This window comes from Ostrea edulis, chromosome 2 (genome assembly GCF_947568905.1).
Source record: "Ostrea edulis chromosome 2, xbOstEdul1.1, whole genome shotgun sequence".
Taxonomy (NCBI): Eukaryota; Metazoa; Mollusca; class Bivalvia; order Ostreida; family Ostreidae; genus Ostrea; species Ostrea edulis.
Genome location: NC_079165.1, coordinates 101,896,782 through 101,922,680, shown reverse-complemented (window position 1 = coordinate 101,922,680; position 25,899 = coordinate 101,896,782). Strand labels below are relative to the sequence as shown.

The 25,899-nt window shown below is 35.5% G+C and overlaps 1 protein-coding gene across 10 annotated transcripts; it reads left to right on the top strand.

The window, feature by feature from the left end:
* The first annotated feature begins 219 nt into the window (after positions 1-219).
* Positions 220-19,378, top strand: LOC125679339 (uncharacterized). 10 transcript variants are annotated; one of them, XM_056155784.1, is made up of 14 exons: positions 220-317; positions 420-542; positions 628-712; positions 2,757-2,932; positions 3,366-3,927; positions 4,113-4,206; positions 5,003-5,131; positions 5,322-5,445; positions 6,507-6,638; positions 8,378-8,688; positions 9,145-9,283; positions 12,088-12,185; positions 16,106-16,237; positions 18,390-19,378. In XM_056155784.1, the coding sequence occupies exons 4-14, from the start codon at positions 2,767-2,769 to the stop codon at positions 18,729-18,731; spliced, it is 2,229 nt and encodes a 742-aa protein (XP_056011759.1). In that variant the 5' UTR covers positions 220-317; positions 420-542; positions 628-712; positions 2,757-2,766; the 3' UTR covers positions 18,732-19,378. The 10 variants fall into 10 exon arrangements, with proteins under 10 accessions (XP_056011759.1, XP_056011762.1, XP_048774450.2 ...); XM_056155785.1 differs by adding an exon at positions 2,070-2,129 and having other exon boundaries at positions 242-542; XM_056155786.1 differs by adding an exon at positions 2,054-2,129 and having other exon boundaries at positions 242-542.
* The last annotated feature ends 6,521 nt before the right edge of the window (positions 19,379-25,899 follow it).

Sequence of the window (25,899 nt, the reverse complement as noted above, 5' to 3'; positions counted from 1 at the left end):
TGTTTTCCGTTGGGGGGCAATTTGCTCCTTCATCCCCATCAGGGCTCTGCCCTGAACCCGCTGGGGGCCTATGGCGGCCCCCAGACCCCTCGCCTGTATGGGCTTGCACTTCCAAACAGGGCTAGCTACACGCCTGTCCAATGTGAACTACATGTACCTATCTTGAAATGAGGCATATCAACTCGGGGCGAACAGGTAATAGCCTAAATAGGGGCGAAACCATCCGATTCCATTCGTTAGATTGGTCGTTTGACTTCCCACTTGTCTCGTAGAAACGTGATAGACTGGTTACGACGGAAGCCGATATAGGTGCCAGGGTATAGAATTAATATTTATTTAACTGGCGTTCGCCTGACTTAATTTATGTGAATACGAGTGTGAGCGCCCTGTCTAATGAATTTCTTGGCGTTTGAATCAAGGGCAGGCGACATTCGTTTGAGGGGATAATTTAGGGACTTGTTCAAGAATTATCATCCGCTGATGCAATCCAATGGTTTAAAAAGTCAAAGATTTAACTGATGTTGCACTCAGCATTAGTTCTTGTAAGTCTACTTTTTTGATAAGCAGATACCGATGTGCCACACCCACATAAAAATAGGCCTTTTTGTGAGCTGTCTCTTTTTTTAGATGGAAATTGCAACACGAGGAAATTATTTTAAATGCAAGTTGACAGCCATTTCAACAACATCATCTGACCTTCTACACGATATATGTAAGTTACTGATAGTAGTAGGAGACGGATTTTTTTTAAGTACAGTATATCTACCCCAATCTTAATTTCTGTGGAAACAAGGGGGTTATTCATATTCGGTCTTTCCTATCCTCCTCATAGAAAGACGAATGCGAATAACCCCTCGTTTCCACAGAAATTACCCCAATCTATGAGTACTCATTTATCCCCCTCCCCCCTTTTTATATCATGGTTTGTGTAAACTGCGGTAGTTTTGCACACGTGTGACGTGTTTGTGGTACGAGTGTACCGTTCTGTTTCAGTGTTTGCTTGTGCTCCTCTAGTTTATATCATGGTTTGTGTAAACTGCGGTAGTTTTGCACACGTGTGACGTGTTTGTGGTACGAGTGTACCGTTCTGTTTCAGTGTTTGCTTGTGCTCCTCTAGTTTTCTTTTTTTGAATTTTTGTTTTGTTGAAATTTATAAAATGGACAATAACCCAACTATATTAATGATATTAATTGTATATTAATTGTGTTCTGATAATAATAATACAATAAAAAAATGTAATTAACACTTATGTCATTCAAAAAGAAATGTCCCATGGGAATCCTGGTTAGAATAGGTCCTCAGTACCCATTGCTTGTCGTATGAGGTGACTAAATGGGGCGGTCCTTTGGATGAGACCTCAAAACTGGGGCCCCGTATCACAGCAGATGTGGCATGGTAAAGATCCCTCCCTGCTCAATGGCGAATTATACAGGTCCAGTCCAAAGACTGTTTCTACCTACGTAGCTATTAAAAACTGCCTAAGTATTTAAACCTAAAATAGCTACTTCTATCTACTTTTACCTATTTTTGAAAATATAGATGAATAATAATCAAGGCGCATCTTTTAAACATCTTTACGACCTCTGTGTAGTCGTATAGTGTCAGGGCCCAGCTAAAAGTCAACCAAAAAATAATAGGCATTTTTCCAAGTTCATTTCTGCATATCTTGGGAAGTATACGGAATTTCGGGATGAACTTTGGTAGTAATGTAGATTGATTATGTATGAATAAATTAAAATACAAAGTAGAATTTTATATTAATTCATTTATTGTTTTTACATCGGCTAACTTAGGTACCCTATAATTAGAGTTCTATACCTTTACTCTTTATATAGTAAATTCGATCCCAAGCGATGCAATTGCCTGTGGTTTTATGTATCATGTTACATTGTACGCATGTGCACGGCAAATTAAATTCTGTGTGTAACTTTGAATACTTTACGAGGGCGGAGAATGTAGAGGAAATGCATGAAAAATCGCCCCAAAAACCTTTAATGTAAAAATACATGAAGGTAAACTTTAAAATTAATACAGATTTGTAAGACATTGTAGACTTTTTATCACGTAGCTTTGATCCTAAACTCCTAGAAAATGGAACTGGGTGCTGTTATTGATGCAAATTTGAAAGGTTAGAAAGTAATCATTTTTTTGTCCAATATTTTTGTGGTATTCATTGTCAGTGTAAGTGAATCAAGGAATTTGGTATACATCATATTGCGCCATTCCTGCATTAAAGTGCATTTGGCCACGAAATGCAAGTAAAGGAAAAAGTAGGGAAAAATAGATACCTGGAGTAGGTTTAAATTCCTAGGTAGCTATAAGTAGCTACGTAGGTAGAAATAGTCTTTGGACTGGACCTGTTATAAGCGACGAGCAGAGATCTAAACTTTGCAGCCTTTCACCGGCAATGGTGACATCTCCATTATGAGTGAAAGATTCTCAAGAGGGACGTTAAATAATATACAACCAATCAATCAAAAAGAAAAGACCTTTATGTGTGTGTATTTTATAACATTTGAAATTTCCACATATCATGTTTGCCTAGTACACTTTTTCACTTAATTTTAGTTGATAAATGTTTGCTCATAACATTAAGAAAGAAAAAAGTATTGTGGTTTTCTCTGTGAGGTATCTCCATTAATTTGAATTGGTTGTCCATATCATTATTGATAAAATTTTCATATGAAATAAGAGTTGTTATACTAGTTAAACTTTACATAGTGTACTTACTCCACAACTCTATTTTTCTGGACAGAGTTACTAAAATGAATAACTACAAGAGTGGAAAGAATAGTGAGCAGTCTGCAGAGAAAATGTTACTAGGGGGTACTACTCTGAGTGTTCCTCACAGGCGTCGATCTCGGTCAGAGTATGTGTTTTGTGAAATGAATAGCCCATCTGCACAAATGGATGGAAGCTTTGAACGAACAGGTAATCAATGTTACTTTTATATTGCTGTTCATTCCTTCTTTAGGGAAAGGTTTACCATTACAGACTTCAGTTAAATATAGATTGGATGGTATATATTTGAATATCATTGTAAAGAATTGAGTAACCCGAATTGTGTTGTTCAGGCTGGGAAACTATATGAATATTTACTCGCGTGTTTCAATTTAAAATACGCTTTAGAAGTAGAGTACATACTGTACAATTATACATCATTAAAACAGGTTACACACCTACCTGTATCTCAATGTTTCCGTTAACCAGCCCAAATATTGTTATAACTTTTGTGAATAAAAAATCCTATTAATGTGACTATACATTTCTTTTACTGCAATAAATGTGATTTTATGCCAAAATGTTTGGTGAAATTAGATTAATAACGAATATCAATTTAATGTTAGCTGTTGGCTGTCTGTAGACTTTTTCAGTGCCCAAAGGCCTACAGATGCTGAGTGGATTCAGCATAAAGATCAGTTGAAGACCTCAGATGATGTAAGAAAAGCCAGCACATCTTGTGTTGGCAGGGCCATAACATATGGCAATACCATGAAGGCCATGGCACCACGGACCGAAGATGTCCCCCAGCATTTACGAGTAACAGACGACATAGGTAAAGTAGAAATCCCAGAGGAAACACAGGACAATGAAGTCTCAATTGAAGATGTCATGGAACTTGTGATCGAAAAATATCCCAATATTTTGGATATAAGGGTACCTCCACAACAAAGCCAATTTCCAAGTACCCAGCTACCAGAAACTCAAGCCATAACAAAAGAAATAGATGGGAATTTGTCAAATTCGGAACACATCGACAAAGGTGTTGCAGATACTGGTAACCAAATGAGGAGTGGGTTACACTGGGTAGATGAAGCCGTCAAAATGGTGGACCAGATGGGACATGACAATGGAAAAGCCTCTTGTCAGGAAATCACCTGTGGAGACTTATTGAAAGAATTACAGAAAGACCCGATTTCCCAAGAGTATGTCAAATTACAGAAAAACTCTATTTCCCAAGAGTATGTCTAGTTTTGATGACTGAATTTCTCAATAACAATAAATGATGCTTAGAAAGAAGAGATAAAGATATTAAAGATTACCTAATCTGACTTACCATTGTATTTTATATATATGATGAAAGCTCATTATTTAATACTTCATTGTGCAGTAAGGTTTGCTATGGAACAGCCAAATCTCTGGAGGAATTAGCAAAAAAGCACACAGAGTTTGAAACAGGTTTTCACGGTGTGTTTACTGACATGGTAAGTTGATCATTTTAAAATGAGGGTGGTATACTTTTTCTGTGGCGTACTTTAGTCATAAAAATAGATCGTATAATTGAGTCAAATTTACCAGTATTCAGTTGCGGGTGCAACTTTGTCTATATTTAACAATTGTTGCGTATTACAGTAAAACACACTTAAAGGGAAGTGATGGGGACAAACAATTTTGATTTGTTTTAAACTGAACTCGTTATATCCAATAAATTCGAAAAATGTTTTGAAATTATAGGGAATGAAAATCACTCCGCTATAAGCATGAATTCATTATTTAACGTGTTAGCTGTAACTGTGCTTTGCTGTACTGCATATACCGTGTATTTGTATAGAAAATTTTAAAGATTGAAAGAATGCCCGTGGACATCTGCAGACATGATGAGTATTTACATCTCCAGTTGTTTTGCCTTTGATATCTTTACAAACTGTAATGACAGCCATTTCCTCATAAAGGAGTTGCATTTGTAAACAATGTACAAGAATGTTTTTAATGCAGATATAAGATATAGGGCATTTATTTTAACAGCAATTAGAAATTCTAACAAAAATGAAAGTAGAATGTAAATATAAGAAATAAACCTCATTTTTGAATATACTGAAGGGTATGGATTGCAACGCTTCATGTCTGCCTACTTTCTATGAACCACTAATGCGCTTCATGAAGTACATGTATATGCCAGTGTGAAGAATCGCAATTCATACATTTACCCTCATTTATTTTCAAAAATGAAATTTATTTCTTAAATATCACCGCTTTAGCATTGGTTTATTGCTTTGACAGAGGTTTGAGATTTTGAAAACAGAGCCACAGAAACTACTTGATTTCCACACCACACCCCTGCGGAAGGGATCATTTGGTGAGATCCGGAAGTGTCAGTTCTCGGCTGATTTGGTGTTTGTAAGTAAGAGGGTAAGTACCGGTACCCTCGGGGAGTGATTGGTTATTAAGCTTTTGTTGGTTGTTGTGGGTGGGTGAGCTAGTGTACTGGTAGTTGAACACTGCTTCTGATGGTAGAGTACAATGTTTCTCAACTGATAGGCTTCTTCTGCTAGTGAAGTACCTACATGTATGAATGCTGTATTTTATATATGCCTTTAAGGTGACCCGGAACTTCCGTATGGAGGAGGCGATATTTACAAACCAGCATGACAACCCAAACATTGTCAAGTCTTTTGCATTGTTGCTGAAAGATGGGATCCCGGAAATTATAATGGAGTATGCGGGTAGGTTGTGACAGAGATCTGAGCTTAAGGACATATTTTGTCCCTTATACAGTGGTTATTGGCAATTCTACCACAGTTATTGCAGAGATCAAGGGAATGCTGGGGTCATTATTCTACAATATACATGTACCTTGATTCGTAATAACTGGTTATGAGAAAATTGCTTGCACTTTGTGTTTTACTTATACAACAATAAAGTTAATAACTGATATTCAATTTCTAAATCATACAAAATAATCACTATATGTTGCAAAGCAAATTTTTAGATGACTGAAGAACATTTGTCATTCAATATCAATCAATCGTCTGCATCCCGAGATGCATAGAAATGTTAAACCTCTTCTATATATGTGTGATTTTCTTGGACTGTGTATTCAAAGCAGTTGATGCAAAACGTCAGCATCAAATTAAATACGTGAAATATTTTTCAAAATAGATCTAGCATACCCCTACCATCTCGGCTTTTTTTCAGCAAAAAACATGCATAAGCCTAGTCTGTTTCGGAAACTGCCATGATGTCACTGTGACCTAATTCGCAGCTGTATAGGTGAACAATAGACTGTATATTTCTGAGCCGTAGTAGAATAAAAATAAAGTTCTTGTTTTTGTGGGTGATGCAAGATAGCCTCATCGGTCTCAAAATGTTGTTTGAAATATAAAAACCTTGGCTTTTATATTTCAAAACAACATTTCTCGACATCAGAGGTTATCTTGCAACATACACGAAAATGCAATAATTTTTTCTTAAGGAATGTATTTGTTTGGATGAACAATTTTTTTTTCACATTCAAAAGTTGATGATATATACAATGTATATATGTATCCACTTCAGTAAAGCATGCTTACAATGAACACACTTAAAACGAATTGAAGTGATATTTATTTCCCAATAAAATGAAAATAATGAAAACGTTATTGGATATAATGAAGTTTGGTTTTCACAAACTGTTTTTCGCTGGTTCTGGAGGTTCACTATAACTGTGTTTTACTGTATATATGAACCTGTAACATGAGTACTGTCTTTAGATATTCAATATGTATGTTGCTTTGGTGAAATGTAGGACAGTCTCTGTCGGGTTTGTTGAATGAAGTGAAATCCTTACCAGAGACTACAATCAGGGCTCTGACCTTTCAACTCTGCAGAGGATTAGCCTTTCTGGAGTCCAGATTCATCATCCACTGTGACATAAAACGTGAGTGTTGGGTGCCATTTTTTCATTAGGGTTGGATTAGTGTCTTATTATTTAAATTTTTGATTGAAGGTTACATCGCATACATCAATTAGCATACTTGATGCTAACCATCTGGCGTGGTCAGGTTAACTGGTGACACGTGATTGTGAGCCAGAATTGCGCACACGTCCCGCTGGGTAAGCCGATTGAGCCAGAAAATTTTGATAGATGAAGGTGGCTTTTAGCTGGTGTCCTTGGAGACATTAGTATCGAGAGTTGCTTCTTCTAAGACATAATGTTTCTAATTTTTACACTGGTGAAATAAACATGATTTGTAAATATGTCAATCATTTCTATGCTGAATAATATTTAATACAATAGAAGGTCAACATTTTCATTACTGTACTGTAGCCGGGTCACTTGATTTTTAGTGAGTTTCTGGAGTTTAGTGAGTTTCTGGATATATCCGGCTTAGTTCGATTCGGCTGGATTTTATCAGAATCAAGTATGCTAAATGAGGGAGAGATGTGTTTCCCATGTTTTTCCTTTCATTCATCTTTTCTGATTTCTTGCATTTTTTGAAATGTAAAATATTAAGCATATTTATCTTGTATTCTATGTGCATCAACTCTTTTGACCTATAGTTTTAAATGAAAAAGAGAAGTTTGTTAGTATGTTAAAGAAAGAATAAATATTTTTTGAATTGCAAAGAACAAATTGTTTTTGAAAATACTAAAAATGTTAAGTCTGTCAATTGTGGTAGGGTGACTTCATTATTAAATAAATGTTAATGTGCTCAATAGATTAAAGTAGTGAATACTTTAATTGTCATAGTCATATTGTGATGTAATAACCATGAATAATTTCCTGGAATTCTCAAAATATGACCTGCACAAAATGCTATGTTTTTTATTAAAAGACTTCGGAGATGAAAGGTCCGCATCATGTCACGACCGCTATTTTCACATTTTATCATTTATACTGTTTCACGGATCATACTTCAATACTTTGTATGTGAACTCATAGATATGTTATTAGATATTCATTTATATAAACCATCTACTTTATACTTATTTTGCCCAAGATATAAAAACCCACCATTTTGTGGCATCCAATGTCACACCCAGTAACAGTGAACAGGTAATACAATATTGACCTTAGTTGAATGACTATACTGGGTAACCCAAAGCAAAATTTACTCATTTCTAACTTTCATAGAGTACCTGTGTTTGATTTTTGATTTCCAAGGTCAAAGAATGACAACAACTGACCCAACTTCTTTCATTGATTCTTTTTTTCTGTGTGTTGTGTTTTGAGTCATAGGATATGATTCATGTTTTTATGAGGCATATGGGGTTTGTTTTGCTTAATTTATCATTGTCCCAAGACCCCTGACATTGTCACAAAGGACATGGAACTTTATTTGCTGTATTGTAAGTAAATAATGTAAGGAGACCAGCATAACCAGTTTTCATGTTCTAACATTGTACTAGAAATCAATGTAATTAAGATTAGATTCTATGATCCACTCCTCTACTATTGCTACACATTGCTATGTGTACCAATAGTAGATGAGCGGATCATAGGATCTAATTTTGATTAGATTGACTTGAAATGTACATTTTACTGCTATTTAAGGAAAACTGTGATCTCATTTTTCTAACTTTATTTAGTAAAGATTACACTGCAAAGGTATTGAAAAGTGCATTACAAATGCCAGTATAATTATGACAATCCATTTTATATTTTTATTTTTAAAGCTGAGAACATATTTGTCATGCCAAATGAATCTGGAAACTATGATCTGAAAATTGGTGACTTCGGCTCTGCCCAGTCTTCTAAGGCCCCCCTAGAGGTAACACCTTGCACCCCTGAGTATATGTCTCCAGAGATGTTCCATTTCCTACATGGGAAACTTAGCTATACTCTCCAGCCTAAGACAGATGTGTTTTCAGCTGGACTGGTGGTTGGCTTCATGTACAGAGGAGAGAACCTGTTAATCAAGTACATCAAAGCTGTAAATCCAGAAATCAAAGATGTGACATCATTGAGACAGCATTTAATTAGACAGGTTGGAATGTGTGAACATCAAACAAATACATGTGACAATAGTTATTAGGATGTACCTGGGTGAACTGTAACTACAACAGAATTGGTCTAAATTAATATTTTTCATGGACACATCTTAGCTTTAGCTTGGCAACTTTGTATACCCTGGTAGATTTTTCCTTTATATGAGACACATCTTCGCTAGCCAAGGGTGACACTCCACGGTGTTTGTGTGAAACCTTGGCTAGCGAAATTAATATGAGACATGGCCGACAAAGAAACTTGAATTGGCAAGAAGTAATGCTTAGCATATAAACATGCCAACATGCCAACTTTGGTATTTCATATCACAAAAATTATACGTAATACATAGATATAATTACTATAGAAAGTAATACACAATAGAGTATTAGGATAAAATTGCCAACTTCTGAAGATGGGCCATATTCAACTCTTAGTGTACCTTCTTTGTTTTCAGGTATTCCTTCATGCAGATATAGTTGATAACTTGATTCCCGAGGCGGCAAGTTTAAAGCAGAGAACAATAATGCACGGAATGCTACAAATTGATGGGACCAAGCGATACTTCGCAGAAGAAACGTTAAATGTCATGATAGGTAAATAGGGAAGATAGTTTGGGGATCATTGAAAGTATGCACAACTTCGTCATTTATAACTCTCATGAACCAAGTGAGCTTTTCTCATCAAAATTGTGTTGTCATTGTAAATCTTTTACATCTTTGACTTTCAAAGGGCCAATTTTAATCAAACACAGGGCATCTTTTAGTGAAAGGGATTCAAATGTGTTTAAATGAAGCACTTCCTTTTAATGGGATATGTTTAAGAAAGTCTTTTAGTTTTGAAAGTATATGTAAAGGATATAAGCCAAAAACTGTCCATTCTGTGAGAGAAAGAACTGATCGAGGCCCATAGGGCTGAGATCAATTCTTTCTCTCACAGATTGGACAGTCTCAGGTAAACCCATTGACAATGATAATTACGAGTAAAGCTATTTTGAATAGTCTGACAATATAACCAGTCTTGCGTAGAATTCTGTTTCTTTTGTTCACTTATTGGACAGTGTCCGGTAAGTAGTCTTCTACTGCAGGTTTTATATTCACCCTTTCTATAGTACTGAGCTATATCAACATGTCCTCCTCTGATGGGAAGAGCATTTTCATTGCACAGTCAAAATTTAAGGATTTTAGTGAAAGTATTGCAAATATTCTGGATATGGAGGGTGAAAAAGTTATGAAGCCAAATTTTGATCTGAAAAGTATTGTGTTTTCAAATATTTGGATGAGGAAATAACTAACACCAGCCAAAATAACCCAATACACCTATCTCGTGAAATGAAATTATTCATGAAAGCAAAAATAATAATTCAGAATTAGGATATGATAATAAAGAAAACATAAAAAAGCGTTGTGAAGAAGTTTTGGAATGTGCCTCTGAATCCAGCGAAATTCAAATACAGTATTGAAATATGCCTTTCAAGTTTTGATGCGATATAGTAATGGCCAATGGAATTAAAAAAAATTGTGAATCTTACGAGTTGAAGCAGAGAATTCTACTAAAGGGAAATATCATTTTGAAGTGTTTCAGTGATTTTTCCGATATCTGTGTTGATTCTTACTTGTAGGGAATTTAAAATTAAATTTGTATCTCTTTGACAAATGTATTGTCTTTCTCTTATTTTCAGCCTACCTGTAGATGTCTAATAAGTTATTGGGTTTACCTGTAGGTGTCCAATAAGTTGACAATTACTGTCCATTATTTTTAAGAATGGACTGTATCTGTCCATTCTTAAAAATAATGGACAGCAATTGTCAGCTTATTGGACACCTACAGGTGACCTTCTCACTACAAGTGGACTTTCTTCTATATAAAAGCCTAAAAAGACAAAGGATTGCGTAACAAAAATGTTTTAAGAGATGATATACCCTAAGCCTCTTGAAACCAGCATATTGAATGAAGCGTGATAGAGCTTCATGAAATATATGTTAGTGTGAATACATCATCTTATATACTTTTGAAAACTGAAAGCTATTTCTTATATTTACACTTTATTCATTTAATATGCAGTGGTTAGTCAACATGGAGGTTAGGCCACTTCAGCAGGTAATAATGAGGACAGTTCTCAGGTTCCAAATGACCTACTGTAACACAAAAAAAAAATATGTACATTTCTTGAGAGAAATCTTAGGGTCCATATGTGTCTTGTTTGAAATGTAACAAACAATGACATGAAATATTTGCCCAAGTATGATTTTGATGGTTTAAGCCTGAAATGCTTCACTTAAAGCTGATACTGTTTTATAAGCCTTATATTTATGCCCCCCTTTGAAAAAGAGGGGGCATATTGTTTTGCACCTGTCGGTCGGTATGTCGGTCGGTCTGTAGACCATGTGTTGTCCGCTCAATATCTTGAGAACCATTCACTTGATGATAATGATATTTCATATGTGGGTTAGTTATGAGTAGAAGAGGATCCCTATTGTTTTTCAGGTCAAAAGGTCAAGGGTCAATCTACTCTGTACATAGGAATATAATGTCCGCTCAATATCTTGAGAACCCTTTGTTTGAAAGACATCAAACTTGGCACACTGATACGACTTCAGGAGAAGATGACCACTATTGATTTTGAGGTCACATGGTCAAAGGTTAAGGGTCACACTAGACAGGAATATACTGTCTGTTCAATATTTTGAGAACCCTTCGCTTGACAGACGTCAAACTTGGTACACTGGTACATCTTCAGGAGAAAATTACCCCCATTGATTTTCAGATCACATGGTCAAAGGTCAAGGGTCAAACTGGACATTGGAATATACTGTCTGCTCCATATCTTGAAAACCCTTTGCTTGACAGACATTAAACTTGGTACACTGGTACATCTTCAGGAGAAGATGACACCTATTGATTTTGAGGTCGCGTGGTCAAAGGTCAAGGGTTAAACTGTACATGGGAATATACTGTCCGCTCAATATCTTGAGAACCCTTTGCTTGACAGACATCAAACTTGGTACACTGGTACATCTTCAGGAGAAGATGACTACTAATTATTTTAAGGTCACATGGTCAAAAGTCAAGGGTCAAATTGGACATAGGAATATACTGTCCATTCAATATCTTGAGAACCCTTTGCTTGACAGACATCAAACTTGGTACACTGGTACATCTTCAGGAGTTGATGACCCCTATTGATTTTTAAGTCACATGGTCAATCCACTCTTGACATAGGAAGATATTGTCTGCTCAATATTTTGAATTGATGATACTACTCTCAATTAAATGATGTGTGTGTGTATAACCCTTTTCAATTTTGCACCATGGGGGGCATACAACTGTATGTGTTTTACAAACATCTCTTGTTTGTATTAGATTCATATCAATGAAAACATTTACTTTGCTTTGTTAGCCCAAGAAATATCTGAGATCAAAGCAAAGAGGAACCTTCAAGCAAATCACTACAATTGGTTTCCGTCAGAGAGGGAAACAGACCTGCCTGGATCACAGGCAAGTTACAAAGTGAGAAACACTGTCTGAGTTAGAGGGGGAAAAACACCCTCCTCCTCCTCCCCTGGATCACTGGCTAGTTACAAAGCAAGAAATAAAAATAGATTTATGTTGGAGGGGAAAACAGCCCCACCCCCAATCACAAACCACTTTCAAAAGAAGGAACAAGATGGTCTTGGTCAGAGAGGGAAACACCTCTCTCTTGTAGGTAGTTCATCTCATTAACTGTAGGTAGTTCATCTCATTAACTGTAGGTAGTTCATCTCATTAACTGTAGGTAATTTATCTCATTAACTGTAGGTAGTTTATCTCATTAACTGTAGGTAGTTTATCATTAACTGTAGGTAGTTCATCTCATTAACTGTAGATAATTTATCTCATTAACTGTAGGTAGTTTATCTCATTAACTGTACGTAGTTCATCTCATTAACTGTAGGTAGTTCATCTCATTAACCGTAGGTAGTTTATCATTAACTGTAGGTAGTTCATCTCATTAAATGTAGGTAGTTTATCTCATTAACTGTAGGTAGTTTATCATTAACTGTAGGTAGTTCATCTCATTAACTGTAGGTAGTTTATCTCATTAACTGTAGGTAGTTTATCATTAACTGTAGGTAGTTTATCATTAACTGTAGGTAGTTCATCTCATTAACTGTAGGTAGTTTATCATTAACTGTAGGTAATTTATCTCATTAACTGTAGGTAGTTCATCTCATTAACTGTAGGTAGTTTATCATTAACTGTAGGTAGTTCATCTCATTAACTGTAGATAATTTATCTCATTAACTGTAGGTAGTTTATCTCATTAACTGTACGTAGTTCATCTCATTAACTGTAGGTAGTTCATCTCATTAACCGTAGGTAGTTTATCATTAACTGTAGGTAGTTCATCTCATTAAATGTAGGTAGTTTATCTCATTAACTGTAGGTAGTTCATCTCATTAACTGTAGGTAGTTCATCTCATTAACTGTAGGTAGTTCATCTCATTAACTGTAGGTAGTTTATCATTAACTGTAGGTAGTTTATCTCATTAACTGTAGGTAGTTCATCTCATTAACTGTAGGTAGTTTATCTCATTAACTGTAGGTAGTTCATCTCATTAACTGTAGGTAGTTTATCTCATTAACTGTAGGTAGTTTATCATTAACTGTAGGTAGTTTATCTCATTAACTGTAGGTAGTTTATCTCATTAACTGTAGGTAGTTCATCTCATTAACTGTAGGTAGTTCATCTCATTAACTGTAGGTAGTTCATCTCATTAACTGTAGGTAATTCATCTCATTAACTGTAGGTAGTTTATCTCATTAACTGTAGGTATTTTCAAAAGAGCAGACCATATCACATAGATATAGAGCATTAATGACAAATTGTGTATTCTGTGCCTTAATATAGATATCAATGGTCAATTTCACACCTCTTTTTATGTGTTTTTATCCGTTAGTGAATGCTAGAAACGAGTACTGCAAACGGTACAATATACGCCCGTCGGACAGTGAAATTCAACCTGGAAGCATATTGTGCACTCTAAATTGATACAACACACATCCTGAATAGAAAAGCCTTAAAGTGGGTCATGTTGTACCAATCCATCTGACATGTGAACTGATTATGTATTAAATTTTCATTGAGATTGAGTTTGTGACAAAATGTTGGTGCAATATCTATTTATGATGATAAAAAGTCCAGGAAACTATTTGATCTACTTTTAGCCCTAAAGTAGGTCATGGTGCTTGAATTAGGTTGAAATGTGAACTGATTATGTATTTCTCTGAGAGGGAGGTGGTGACTTAATTTCAGAGCAATACCTTTGACCATACCAAAAAAAATCTGGAAAACTGTTTGACCTACTTCTACCCCTAAAGTACTGTAGGTCGTAGTGCGCCAATCCAGCTGAAATGTTCACTGCACTTGTCTTCCTCTAAGAGGAAGCCTATGACTAAATATCAGGGCAATATCTGTCTCCATAATGGAAAAAAACCCTGGAAAACCGTTTGACCTATTTTTTCCAAAAAGTAGGTCAAGGATGGACCAATCCAGCTGAAATGCAAACTGAACTTGTATTCCTCCGAGAGGAAGCTTATGACTAAATATCAGGACAATACAGTAAAACTCGAATATAGCGAACATGGAGATAGCGAAATTACGACTATAGCGAAGTGAAAACGACTTCCCCGGCAAATTCTTTATATATTCTATATAAAAATCTGCGTCTATAACGAACACGGATATAACGAATTTACGGATATAACGAAGTAAATTCCTATTCCCCTTGAATTAAAAATGAACGTAAAAATCACCTTTTATAGCGAATTTATTTTTTTCATTTTAAACTCTTTGTGATTTTTAGCAATCGTTTTCCATTGACATATATAAAGGATTCAGACTTATTACAAAATTTCTGTTTATATTTTTTCAAAAAAGATTGTTAACGCAAAACAATACTTACACATATGTTTAGGAAATATATTGTCAGTATTGTTTACTATTCTCGTTAATTAACTTTGAAGTTTGATTGCATTTATTTTATGGTACTCTCCTTTATTTGTGTAAAACAACGAGTAAATGATAATTGCAATAGACTGTACATGTATGTATTGCGCAAAATTGTGTTGACATTTCTCTCTCGACATGTTCTTGCATGACTTTATAATAATCCATCAAGATGAATTATCATATATAAACCAATGTGTATATTCCTTGTATAAAAATATTTCTTCTCGAAAATATATAGGCTTCATTTCTCTTAAAGACAATACACACGCACATATATAGATTGCTGCTTTCTTATATAACTGTTATACATGTAGAACAAATCAGTTTTATAACGAATTCATTATATTTGAGTTATGAATTCGCTATAAACGTATAGCGAATTACGCTTACAGCTAATTTTTATAGATGGTCCCCAGAAATTCGCTATATCAGAGTTTTACTGTATCTGTATCCGTAATGAAGAAAAGCCTGGAAAACTATTTGACCTACTTTTAGCTCAAAAGTAGGTCAAGGATGGACCAATCCAGCTGAAATGCAACCTGAACTTGTATTTCTCCGAGAGGAAGCCTATGACTAAATATCAGGGCAATATTTGTATCTATAATCAAAAACAGCCCGAAAAACTATTTGACCTACTTTTAGTCCTAATGTAGGTCACGGATGGACAGACCAATCCAGCTGAAATGCAAATTGAACTTGTATTCCTTTGAAAGGAAGCTTATGTGTAAATTTCAGGGCAATATCTATCTGTAACGAAAAAAAGTCCGGAAAATTGTTTGACCTACTTATAGCCCTAAAGTAGGTCAAGGATGGACCAACCCAGCTGAAATGCATACTCACTCATACAATTCTTGAGGGAGATATTGTGACCAAATTTCAAAGGTGTACATGCATGCGTTATGGAAAAACGTCTGGAAAACATGACCCCAGACGGACGACCAGCCCTAACATAATATGTCCCGGGCGTATAAAAACTATACACATTTCAAAATTGTTAAATTATAACAACTTTCAAAATAATGAACAGAAAACAATTGATAATTAAGAAATTAATTTCATTTTTAAAAATACATGAGGGTACAAATTGAAACTCTTCACGCCAGCGTACTTTTCATGAAGTGCTAACATGTATTTTCAAAACTGAAATTCATTTGCATTTTACTTTTAGTTCTGTCAGATTTCCCAACCAGATGAGTAAGACGTAAAGACAAGTTAAGAACTGGCAGTTCTTTATTAAGAGCGCGCAATGAAATGTATGCCAGCGTTAAGCGTTGCAGTTCAAATATCCATGTATTTTCAAGCATGAAGTTTATTTCTTATGTGTACATTTACTTTTCATTGCATTATTAATCCATTTTCACATCAAATGCCTTGTTTCACTACTTAAACTTCTTTGAGTCCAAAGAATATCCTTTCTATGTCGCAGGCAAGTTACGTAACAAGAAGCAGAAGAAACGGGTGTTCAGAGGGGGAGTCCGACACTCCAGAATCACAGTCAAGTTATTTCACAAGAAACAGATGTTCTCAGTCTGCGGGAGTATCAGTCACTGGAGTACAGGTGAGTTACATAACTATAAACAGGTGTTCTCAGTCTGAGGGAGGATCAGTCACTGGAGTACAGGTGAGTTACGTAACTATAAACAGATGTTCTCAGTGTGAGGGGGTATCAGTCACTGGATTACAGGTAAGTTACGTAACTATAAACAGGTGTTCTCAGTCAGAGGGGGGGGGGGGGGTTAGTCATTGGATTACAGGTGAGCTATGTAACTATAAACAGGTGTTCTCAGTCTGAGGGAGGATCAGTCATTGGATTACAGGTGAGTTACGTAACTATAAACAGATGTTCTCAGTCAGGGGGGGGGGGGGGGGGGTTAGTCATTGGATTACAGGTGAGCTATGTAACTATAAACAGATGTTCTCAGTGTGAGGGGGATCAGTCACTGGAGTACAGGTGAGTTGCGTAACTATAAACAGATGTTCTCAGTGTGAGGGGGGAACAGTCACTGGATTACGGGCGAGTTACGTAACTATAAACAGGTGTTCTCAGTCAGAGGGGGGATCAGTCACTGGAGTACAGGTGAGTTACATAACTATAAACAGGTGTTCTCAGTCTGAGGGAGGATCAGTCACTGGAGTACAGGTGAGTTGCGTAACTATAAACAGATGTTCTCAGTGTGAGGGGGGAACAGTCACTGGATTACGGGCGAGTTACGTAACTATAAACAGGTGTTCTCAGTCAGAGGGGGGATCAGTCACTGGAGTACAGGTGAGTTACATAACTATAAACAGGTGTTCTCAGTCTGAGGGGGGATCAGTCACTGGAGTACAGGTGAGTTACGTAACTATAAACAGGTGTTCTCAGTCAGAGGGAGGATCAGTCACTGGTTTACAGGTGAGTTATGTAACTATAAACAGATGTTCTCAGTGTGAGGGGGGATCAGTCACTGGAGTACAGGTGAGTTACGTAACTATAAACAGGTGTTCTCAGTGTGAGGGGGGATCAGTCACTGGAGTACAGGTGAGTTACGTAACTATAAACAGGTGTTCTCAGTCAGAGGGAGGATCAGTCACTGGTTTACAGGTGAGTTATGTAACTATAAACAGATGTTCTCAGTGTGAGGGGGGGGGGGGGGTCAATTATTGGATTACAGGTGAGCTATGTAACTATAAACAGGTGTTATCAGTCAGAGGGGGGGGGGGGTCAATTATTGGATTACAGGTGAGCTATGTAACTATAAACAGGTGTTATCAGTCAGAGGGGGGGGGGGGGGTCAATTATTGGATTACAGGTGAGCTATGTAACTATAAACAGATGTTCTCAGTGTGAGGGGGTATCAGTCACTGGAGTACAGGTGAGTTACGTAACTATAAACAGATGTTCTCAGTGTGAGGGGGTATCAGTCACTGGATTACGGGCGAGTTACGTAACTATAAACAGGTGTTCTCAGTCTGAGGGAGGATCAGTCACTGGAGTACAGGTGAGTTACGTAACTATAAACAGATGTTCTCAGTGTGAGGGAGGATCAGTCACTGGAGTACAGGTGAGTTATGTAACTATAAACAGATGTTCTCAGTGTGAGGGGGATCAGACACTGGATTACGGGCGAGTTACGTAACTATAAACAGGTGTTCTCAGTCAGAGGGGGGATCAGTCACTGGATTACAGGTAAGTTACATAACTATTAACAGGTGTTTGCAGTCAGTGGGGGAATCCAACATTGGATCACAGGGAAGTTATGTAACTATAAACAGGTTGTTTTCAGTTAGAGCGGAAATATGACACTCCAAAATCACAGGCAAGTTGGGTTCGATTGCTGGTGGCCAGATAGATCAGTTGGTAGAGCACCTGACAAGAGAAATTTAGGGGGCTCGCTATCAAATCCTGGTCTGGTCTGTTGCATTTTCTGTCGTCCTGTTACATTTGGTGCTACATGTATTGACCACCCCTGGGCTTGCAGGTGAAAGTGTTGCCAGGGGCAAAAGAATCTTGATTGTGTGTCTTCGATTGCAAAGACAATTGAAGGAGGAAGGAATGTAACGGTCAGCTGGATTTGATGGCCAGTGGCCAGATAGCTCAGTTGGTAGAGCACCTGACTAGAGATTCAATGGTCTCGGGCTCAAATCCAGGTCTGGTCTGTTGCATTTTCTCCCCTCCTGTTACACTTGTGATTCTGAAATGGTTTAATTTTTCTAAATGATATTTGAAACAGATTTACAAAGCGTCATCATATGATGAAATAATGGCAGAACCTAAACCGCTTAGGGAGCGTATTATAAAACGGTCATTGAAGAGAAAGATACATCAGCCTGTCAAAACAGCTCCGAAAATCAGAAGGACCTCTGAGGCAAGCCAGGATTCTTCCGACATTAGCCAGGGTGGTTTCATCGAGGAGAATTGGGAGGGGTGCAATGAGACATCTATCTCCCTGGAGCATCAGTTCCCCAAGGTGTGTGTTAGTGACTATCAGTATCCCATCTGCCAGGCTGAAGATTCGTCTATCCCTGAATCACAACCTGGCAACCTGCCGGCATTGGATTGCCTGGGAATGTGAGGAAACTTGCACAAAGTCAGCTGTGTTTTTTTGGATTTCCTGTATTACTTCATAACGTTACGTCATAATGTCACAATGAACTTTGTTACAGTGTAAATATGATTTGGCGCTTTTTTTTAATGTTGTATTTTTGTATTTTCTACACATTTATACATACAAACATACAAGCTGTAATCTAGCTACACTAGCTCATTCACACTTGCAATTACTCTGTGCACCTTCTGTATCAACAATAACAATGAATTGTATCTATAATATATACATACACTCACATAAATATTATATACACACATAAACATACATATATACACATTCAAAGATAAAGGTAATTATTTTATTTTTCATATAAATGTATTATGATTTTCAACAAACATTAATTTTGTTTCTTTTGTGCATAATGATGCATTCATATAATAAAATTCCCAACATTTTTCTGAAATAGTTTCACTGAGTTAAGTTTCCCACTTCTCTCTTTTGAGTTGTGGGGCTATGAACTCCTTTTCCTTCAAAACTTGATATAAAAACTAAGTCTTTCAAGGTCTTAATGATTTGACGTTTTTAATGTCATAGTTGAATTGTTGACAACATGTGTAACTAAGTGATTGTCGTAACTATTGAAGATTGAAAATGAAACCTGTTGAGCTATTTTTGGTGTTCTGATTTTTCTCTTTTAAACTATTACTTGTGGAAATATTTACCTATATTTTAGATTTTATATATATATATATATATATATATATATATATATATATATACACACTGTTTAATATAGTTAAATTGTCATGTCATTTGCATGACTATATATTGAAAAGTAATTATTCCATCGTTTTATTGGTCATATTACAAGGTAAATTTGAGGGTTGTCCACATAACAGTGATAATTCATGCTGTGTTGTCAACAGATGGTTCCAATTGGTTTGGAAAACAGGCAGTATAGTTTAGGCCCAAGAACAGATCCTTGGGGGATGCCAAAAGAAATAATTCACTCAGTGGATTTGACAGAGTTAATGGATACAGATTTATGTCACTTTTCTAAATAAGAATATACACCAAGTTTGGCCACGCTCTGGAGTCAAAACCGCTACCCAGGGATCATGAAAGTTACAATTTTGGTTTGGTAGAGGCATTTAGTTTTTCTAAGGTTTGCAGTTGTAGAAAAAAGATTTTTGAAAATTGTTAATTTTTTTTGTCAGTTTTTGTACTGCCCTGCCTCAGAAAGGGGTTGCAGGAGTCTTGAAATTTACAATTTATATACTCCTTGTCCCAAAGATGCTTCATACCAAATTTGAAAGGAACTAAAATGGCAGTTATCAAGAAATTAAAAATTGTTCTATTCACACATTTAATAACTGACCATTTTGGACCCACCCTAATACCTAAACCTCAACCCCTGGGATCATCAAAGGAGTATAGTCCACTTGGTATGCAATTTCGCCTACACAAATATTTTTTCTTGAATATCATATTTTTTACAAGATATCTTCAATTATTTGAGTTTATGTTAATTTGACGCTCCATACATTACATGTATATGCAAACAGGCCTGTAGAAATTCAGTTTCATAGAAAGCGGGGAGTGGGTGAAACCAGGTTGAATACACCTCAAATAGTACACTTTAATTGAAATGGAATCGAAGGTTATATGAATAAAATTAACCGATGACACAACGTAGCAATGGATTCTGATTTTAGATTAATCTAAGTTTACTCGCATATCATTTTTTTCTGCTTGAATCAATGAATGATCATATTTTACATGAAGATAACTGTACCCTCCACCCCAACCCATCACCCGAATAGCCTACTAGAGTTGATTTTAATTATTTTTGTTCAACTTTGCATGAGACAATGTCTTGCCTACATGTACCCCAAAAGGCCAAAATAACTCAAAATAAGCCTTATTATTGAATACCCTTAATACCCAGTGACAAAGGGGCTTATTTTGATTTACTTTGGACTTTTTGGGTATGTAAGACATTGTTGATATTCATTAAAGAGATGTTCAACAAACATACTTGTAACTCCACCCATGTAGCTTATTAATTCGGGGGGGGGGGGGGGGGGGGGGGGTTGTGAAATGAAGCACCTGTGAACTACATGTATGAAGGGAAAATTAAAATGTAATTACCGATATTGATTATCGGGTGTTTAACCAGACCCGTAGCCGGCCCGGCCGGCAATTTCAAAAAGGGGGAGGGGGAGGGGGATAACTAACTGGGAACAAACCACACATTTTAGTGTTTGACCAAATATCCACAGCATCCTGAACTATCGACACTACTACCACCACCCATCTTCCCTTTCTGATTTTCTATTTTTCCCGACGATAATTTCTATGAAATGTGTGGATTACTTGTCTATCGGATCCCAATTTATATAATATAAATTTAAAGTTACATAACAATGATAAGCACGTAGTTAAGCTAAATATAAATTTCGATTTATATAATCGTTTCACGCTTTTTGTAAGCTTTAGAGATTGGCCTAGTCTTCTATTGGTATAACAAATTGTATTCTATTATACCGGTAGAAGGCCAATCTCTAAAGCTTACAAAAAGCGTGAAACGATCATATATAAATCGAAATAGGGATGGGATCGACAAGAAATCCACACATTTCGGAGAATTTATCGGCGCAGAAAATACTCAGAAGGGGGGGGGGGGTGTTGGTAGTAGTGTCCATATTTCAGATGCCTTTACAAATATCTTCCTCACCAGTTCATTTTTTATATGCGCCTGGGTGTAAATAATAGAGGAATTTCGAACCATGAATAATTACTTCTCTCCCATCTATGCTGTCTCTTTTTAGATTTTTTTTTTTATGTTTGAACAGGAAGCTTAACTACGTGCGTCATTAGTCATTACTTATCCACGTTTTAAAAAATTAACTTGTCCCATTGATTCATATTTGTACATGTATGTTCTATGTTCAAGTATGTATAATCTCAGGAACCGGTAATTTTGTCCGTAATAGTAGGGTTCTATACTATATCACCCCCTAATACATATTAGGAGGTGATATAGTATACACCCCTACTATTGTTATATTACAGACAAAATTACCAGTTCCTGTGGTACATGTACGTAGGCTGATATAATATGAATCAGTGCATAAGATAATTTTTAAAACGTGGATAGATTAGTATTCTGTCGTTATCACGCACGTATTTAACTGGAGCTTAAAAAATGTAAAAAGATACGATATAAATTCGAGATAAATATTTACACATGGTTCGAATTTCTTCCATTGTTTATATATATATATATATATATATATATATATATACACATGTATATATAGATAACTGAAAGAAATCAAATTAGAATCAATTGTTGGAGGGGTATCATCTGTTTCATGCAAGGTGAAGATAACGAACAGTGATCAATCTCATAACTCCTACAAGCAATACAAAATAGATAGTTGGGCAAACACGGACCCCTGGACACACCAGAGGTGGGATCAGGTGCCTAGGAGGAGTAAGCATCCATATACGATTTCACTTTAAGGTATATCATGATGTGTATTCGTTATTATTTGAAGTGGTTATCACATACAGTGCAGAATTAATATGTGGAGCTGGAACAAGTTTTCTGTCTGCTTCCTTTCCCGCTTGCTAAGCATACATCAACACATTTATAGTTTTAGAAGAAATGTTTCGTTGTTTGGTAAACATAAAAGAATAAACTTTCTGTACATGTCATAGTTTACATGTATATGCATGTACCCTCTAACCTTTAATCTATTGTGACCTACATTTTGATTGGTTGATTTGGATTTTGAATTTCGAATCTCGAATGAGCCTTCTGGGCTTTCGTAAAATTGTCCTCATGTCCAAACACAAAAAAAGAGAGAGTTCTGAATAAACAATTCCCATCACCATACATCTGAATCGGGATAAGCTCAGAAGGAGCATCATTTGGATAAAGCTCTGAGGAAACAGCATCTTTTCGAATATTCGAAGTTGGGATATTAGGTATGCTTGTTGGAAGAGGATATTTCTTAAAAAATTGCCCTTTGAGTCTAACAAGAAAACTTAGTGCTCCTCATCCCTTTTTTCCTGCATTCCTTGCTTCTTCGTGCACTTTTTCGAAAAATGCCTTTCTTTCGTCCGTCTGGGCATGCATTGTGAAATATAATCAAATCACCCAAAGTCAATAAAAGCGTGCAATTGAGGGTTTCAAAATCATAGTTTATCGACCATTCAAAATATATATGGTAACATGCGTTTATTAATGGTAAATATCTGTTGAACACTCACCTCAAATTGTTTCAAGTTAAGTATGACAGATTTTTTTTTACAGTAGGTCAAAGTATGGTATATTTTTCGAGATTTTTCTCACATGTAACCTTCGTTACTGAGTCCTTGACATGATAATATTTAAGATAAACATTAATTTTCCATGTATTATTCCATAATTTGTATTGGAATTGACTGAGCATATATTTTTCTAATTTGCGAAAGACAATAAATACAGGTTTTCAAAGAAAATATTTAATCAACACAACAAGAAATTATCTGCTGTAAAAGTCAGCAATAAGATTTTAAGAGCGCAAAATAAACGACTAGATATCACTTTCAATATCTTTGAAATGGCAAAAAATAAAATTGATTAACAAATATTCTCGAACAGTTCAATATGTATGAAACATGAAAACAAAAGACTAGCAATAGATATAGAACGATAGCTTTTTTGTATGTAAATGAAGTAGCGCTATAATTATGTAACGTATGTTTCAACACTTACACAACACTACATCCATGAAAATATTGTGCCAAAACGATGCCACCATCAGTTATTCTTTACGATTGATGTTGCAAAATCATAACGACATCACTTAATTCAATGGAAATACCAATTTTAATAGAAATATAACGTAGACAAGCAAAACTTTTTACCAAATGTGTCTTTTCTTCTGAATTTGTTAATTTGCAATAAATGTGCGATTAAAACAAAAGTGATAGATTGATGTTTCGCTATTTAAATGCTCATGATTCTTATAGAAATAACAGACACATGTTTTGAAACCTGGATTGCTCTTTGTTATAATAAACAATGAAAGTAACGTATGTTTCTTATTTTTCCTTTCATTACTATAAACACATCATTTCTATTCAAAAAATGGAAAGAATCATATGTACCCATTTCTAACAATCTGTTTACAATAATAATATAAAGAAAATGTTTAATTTCCCAACATTTTAATTAAATGTATATCGAATCTTATGTTTTTGTTGCTTATTTTGGAAAACCTTTCCATAGAAACTGTCAGTATGATCCACCACGCGGTGTTATGAATGAATATTTAACGATGTCCCCTATTAATTTTGAGGTCAAAAGGACAACGGTTAAACTACTCTGGACATGCGCTATTGTCCGTTGAGAAATCTTTCCTTGATAGACATCAAACTTGAAACACTGGTGCCCCTTATGAATAGATGACCCCCATTGGATTCCAAGTCACAAGGTCAAAGGTCATACAAAATTACTCAAATGACCAGTTGCTTATAAGTATTTTGAGAGGCAAAACTTACATGTATCATTATGGTAGCCTTTGACCGGTAGTTAAACCTTTATTGTCACTGTCTATACAGACATTCTACCTTTTGAGTATTGCCACAAGGGGAGCATATAATATTATTTCGAAAACATTTTTTCATGGTTGTTCTTATGTTTTAATACATTTTTTTTCATGGTAGTTATTCTGTACTTCTACTTTCACAAGCGCCATTTCTGAAAAAAATAAATAAAAAATTAAAAACAAGTAGAATAATATTACGTAACGGAATTTGTGGTAACATATGTTACACTCAGATAAAATATTTTTGAATGATTTCTCTATAAGATTGCATAGAACAATCATCAGAGATTAGTCCCTTCATTTCTAAGATATATTATGAAAAGATGCTGAATTCTAGCAAATTGATAAATGTAGAGTTGCAGTTACATGTATCATAAATAGGACAGGAGCAGAGGAAAACATGGCCTGTATTTCTTGCAGAGGATATCTGTATATGCTAGTGAATACGGGAACAATAACACATTTGTTTCTTCATAACATAGTTGATATTCAACAAACATATCATTAATGATGATATTTTGTCAATATGTAGTTCAATATTTGATGTCGAATCAAGCATTTCATTAAGTAGCATACGTTACTTTGAGTAACGTATGTTACCAGCATTCTACTCAATGTAATTCTTACACCAGAAGAATTTCGAGATATTTGGAATACGATATACATTCTTTGATATCAGAAGAACAAATTCAGACCAAAACATTTCATCTGCTTAATCAATATTGTATATCAAACATTGCAGTTGTTGTAACAGTACTTACCGTAAGAGAAAATTAATCCTAATTCTCAAAGTTTAACACGTATTGACTTTCAAACTCAAATGTTCATAGTAGACGTTCATGTCGTATACCACATCATGCAGAGAGAGAGCAAAAATACGCTGGAAATTGTTCTATCATTCCCTTTAATTAATTTCTCGGTAACGAATGTTACATCTTGACACGTTTGTCAAATTTCAGACCAACCAATGACTTCAGCAAAAGAAATGTTTATATTTTCATTCTCTGTACACTACGAGATTTTCATCAAAGGGGTAACATTTGCTCTGCAAATACGTTTTCATAAAAAAAATTAGTGTATCGTATGTTACATTTCTAAAATCAGAATTCAAAATTTTGAGAATATGATGACTTCTTCTCAATGCCACATCCAAATATCGCTTGATGAATATTTTCACACAGTTTTTGAATATTTTAGCGCCAAAATAGATCAAAAACATAAAGATAATACGAAATCTTTGTCCATACATTGGGTGTTTAATTGACCCTATGATCACATAATATAATCTGGCGACATGGAGTAATATATACACCACTGCTTAAAATCATACGCAAAAGTTGTTAAACTTTTATTGAATGAAAATTTAGGAAATACAAATGATATTAACGCAAAGAAAATTTAAAAACACGCTCTCAGATTTTTATATTTGCTTGTTCAATTTTAAAAATTGAGTCGGCGACAGTCACGTACGTTACAAAATTAGGGTATCTACGCTTCCTACCAAGTTTATAAGTAAAGGGGAAATAAAAAGTATACCATGCCTAGGGAGGCTATGGGTCCATGAATGTATAGCACACAAAATATATGAT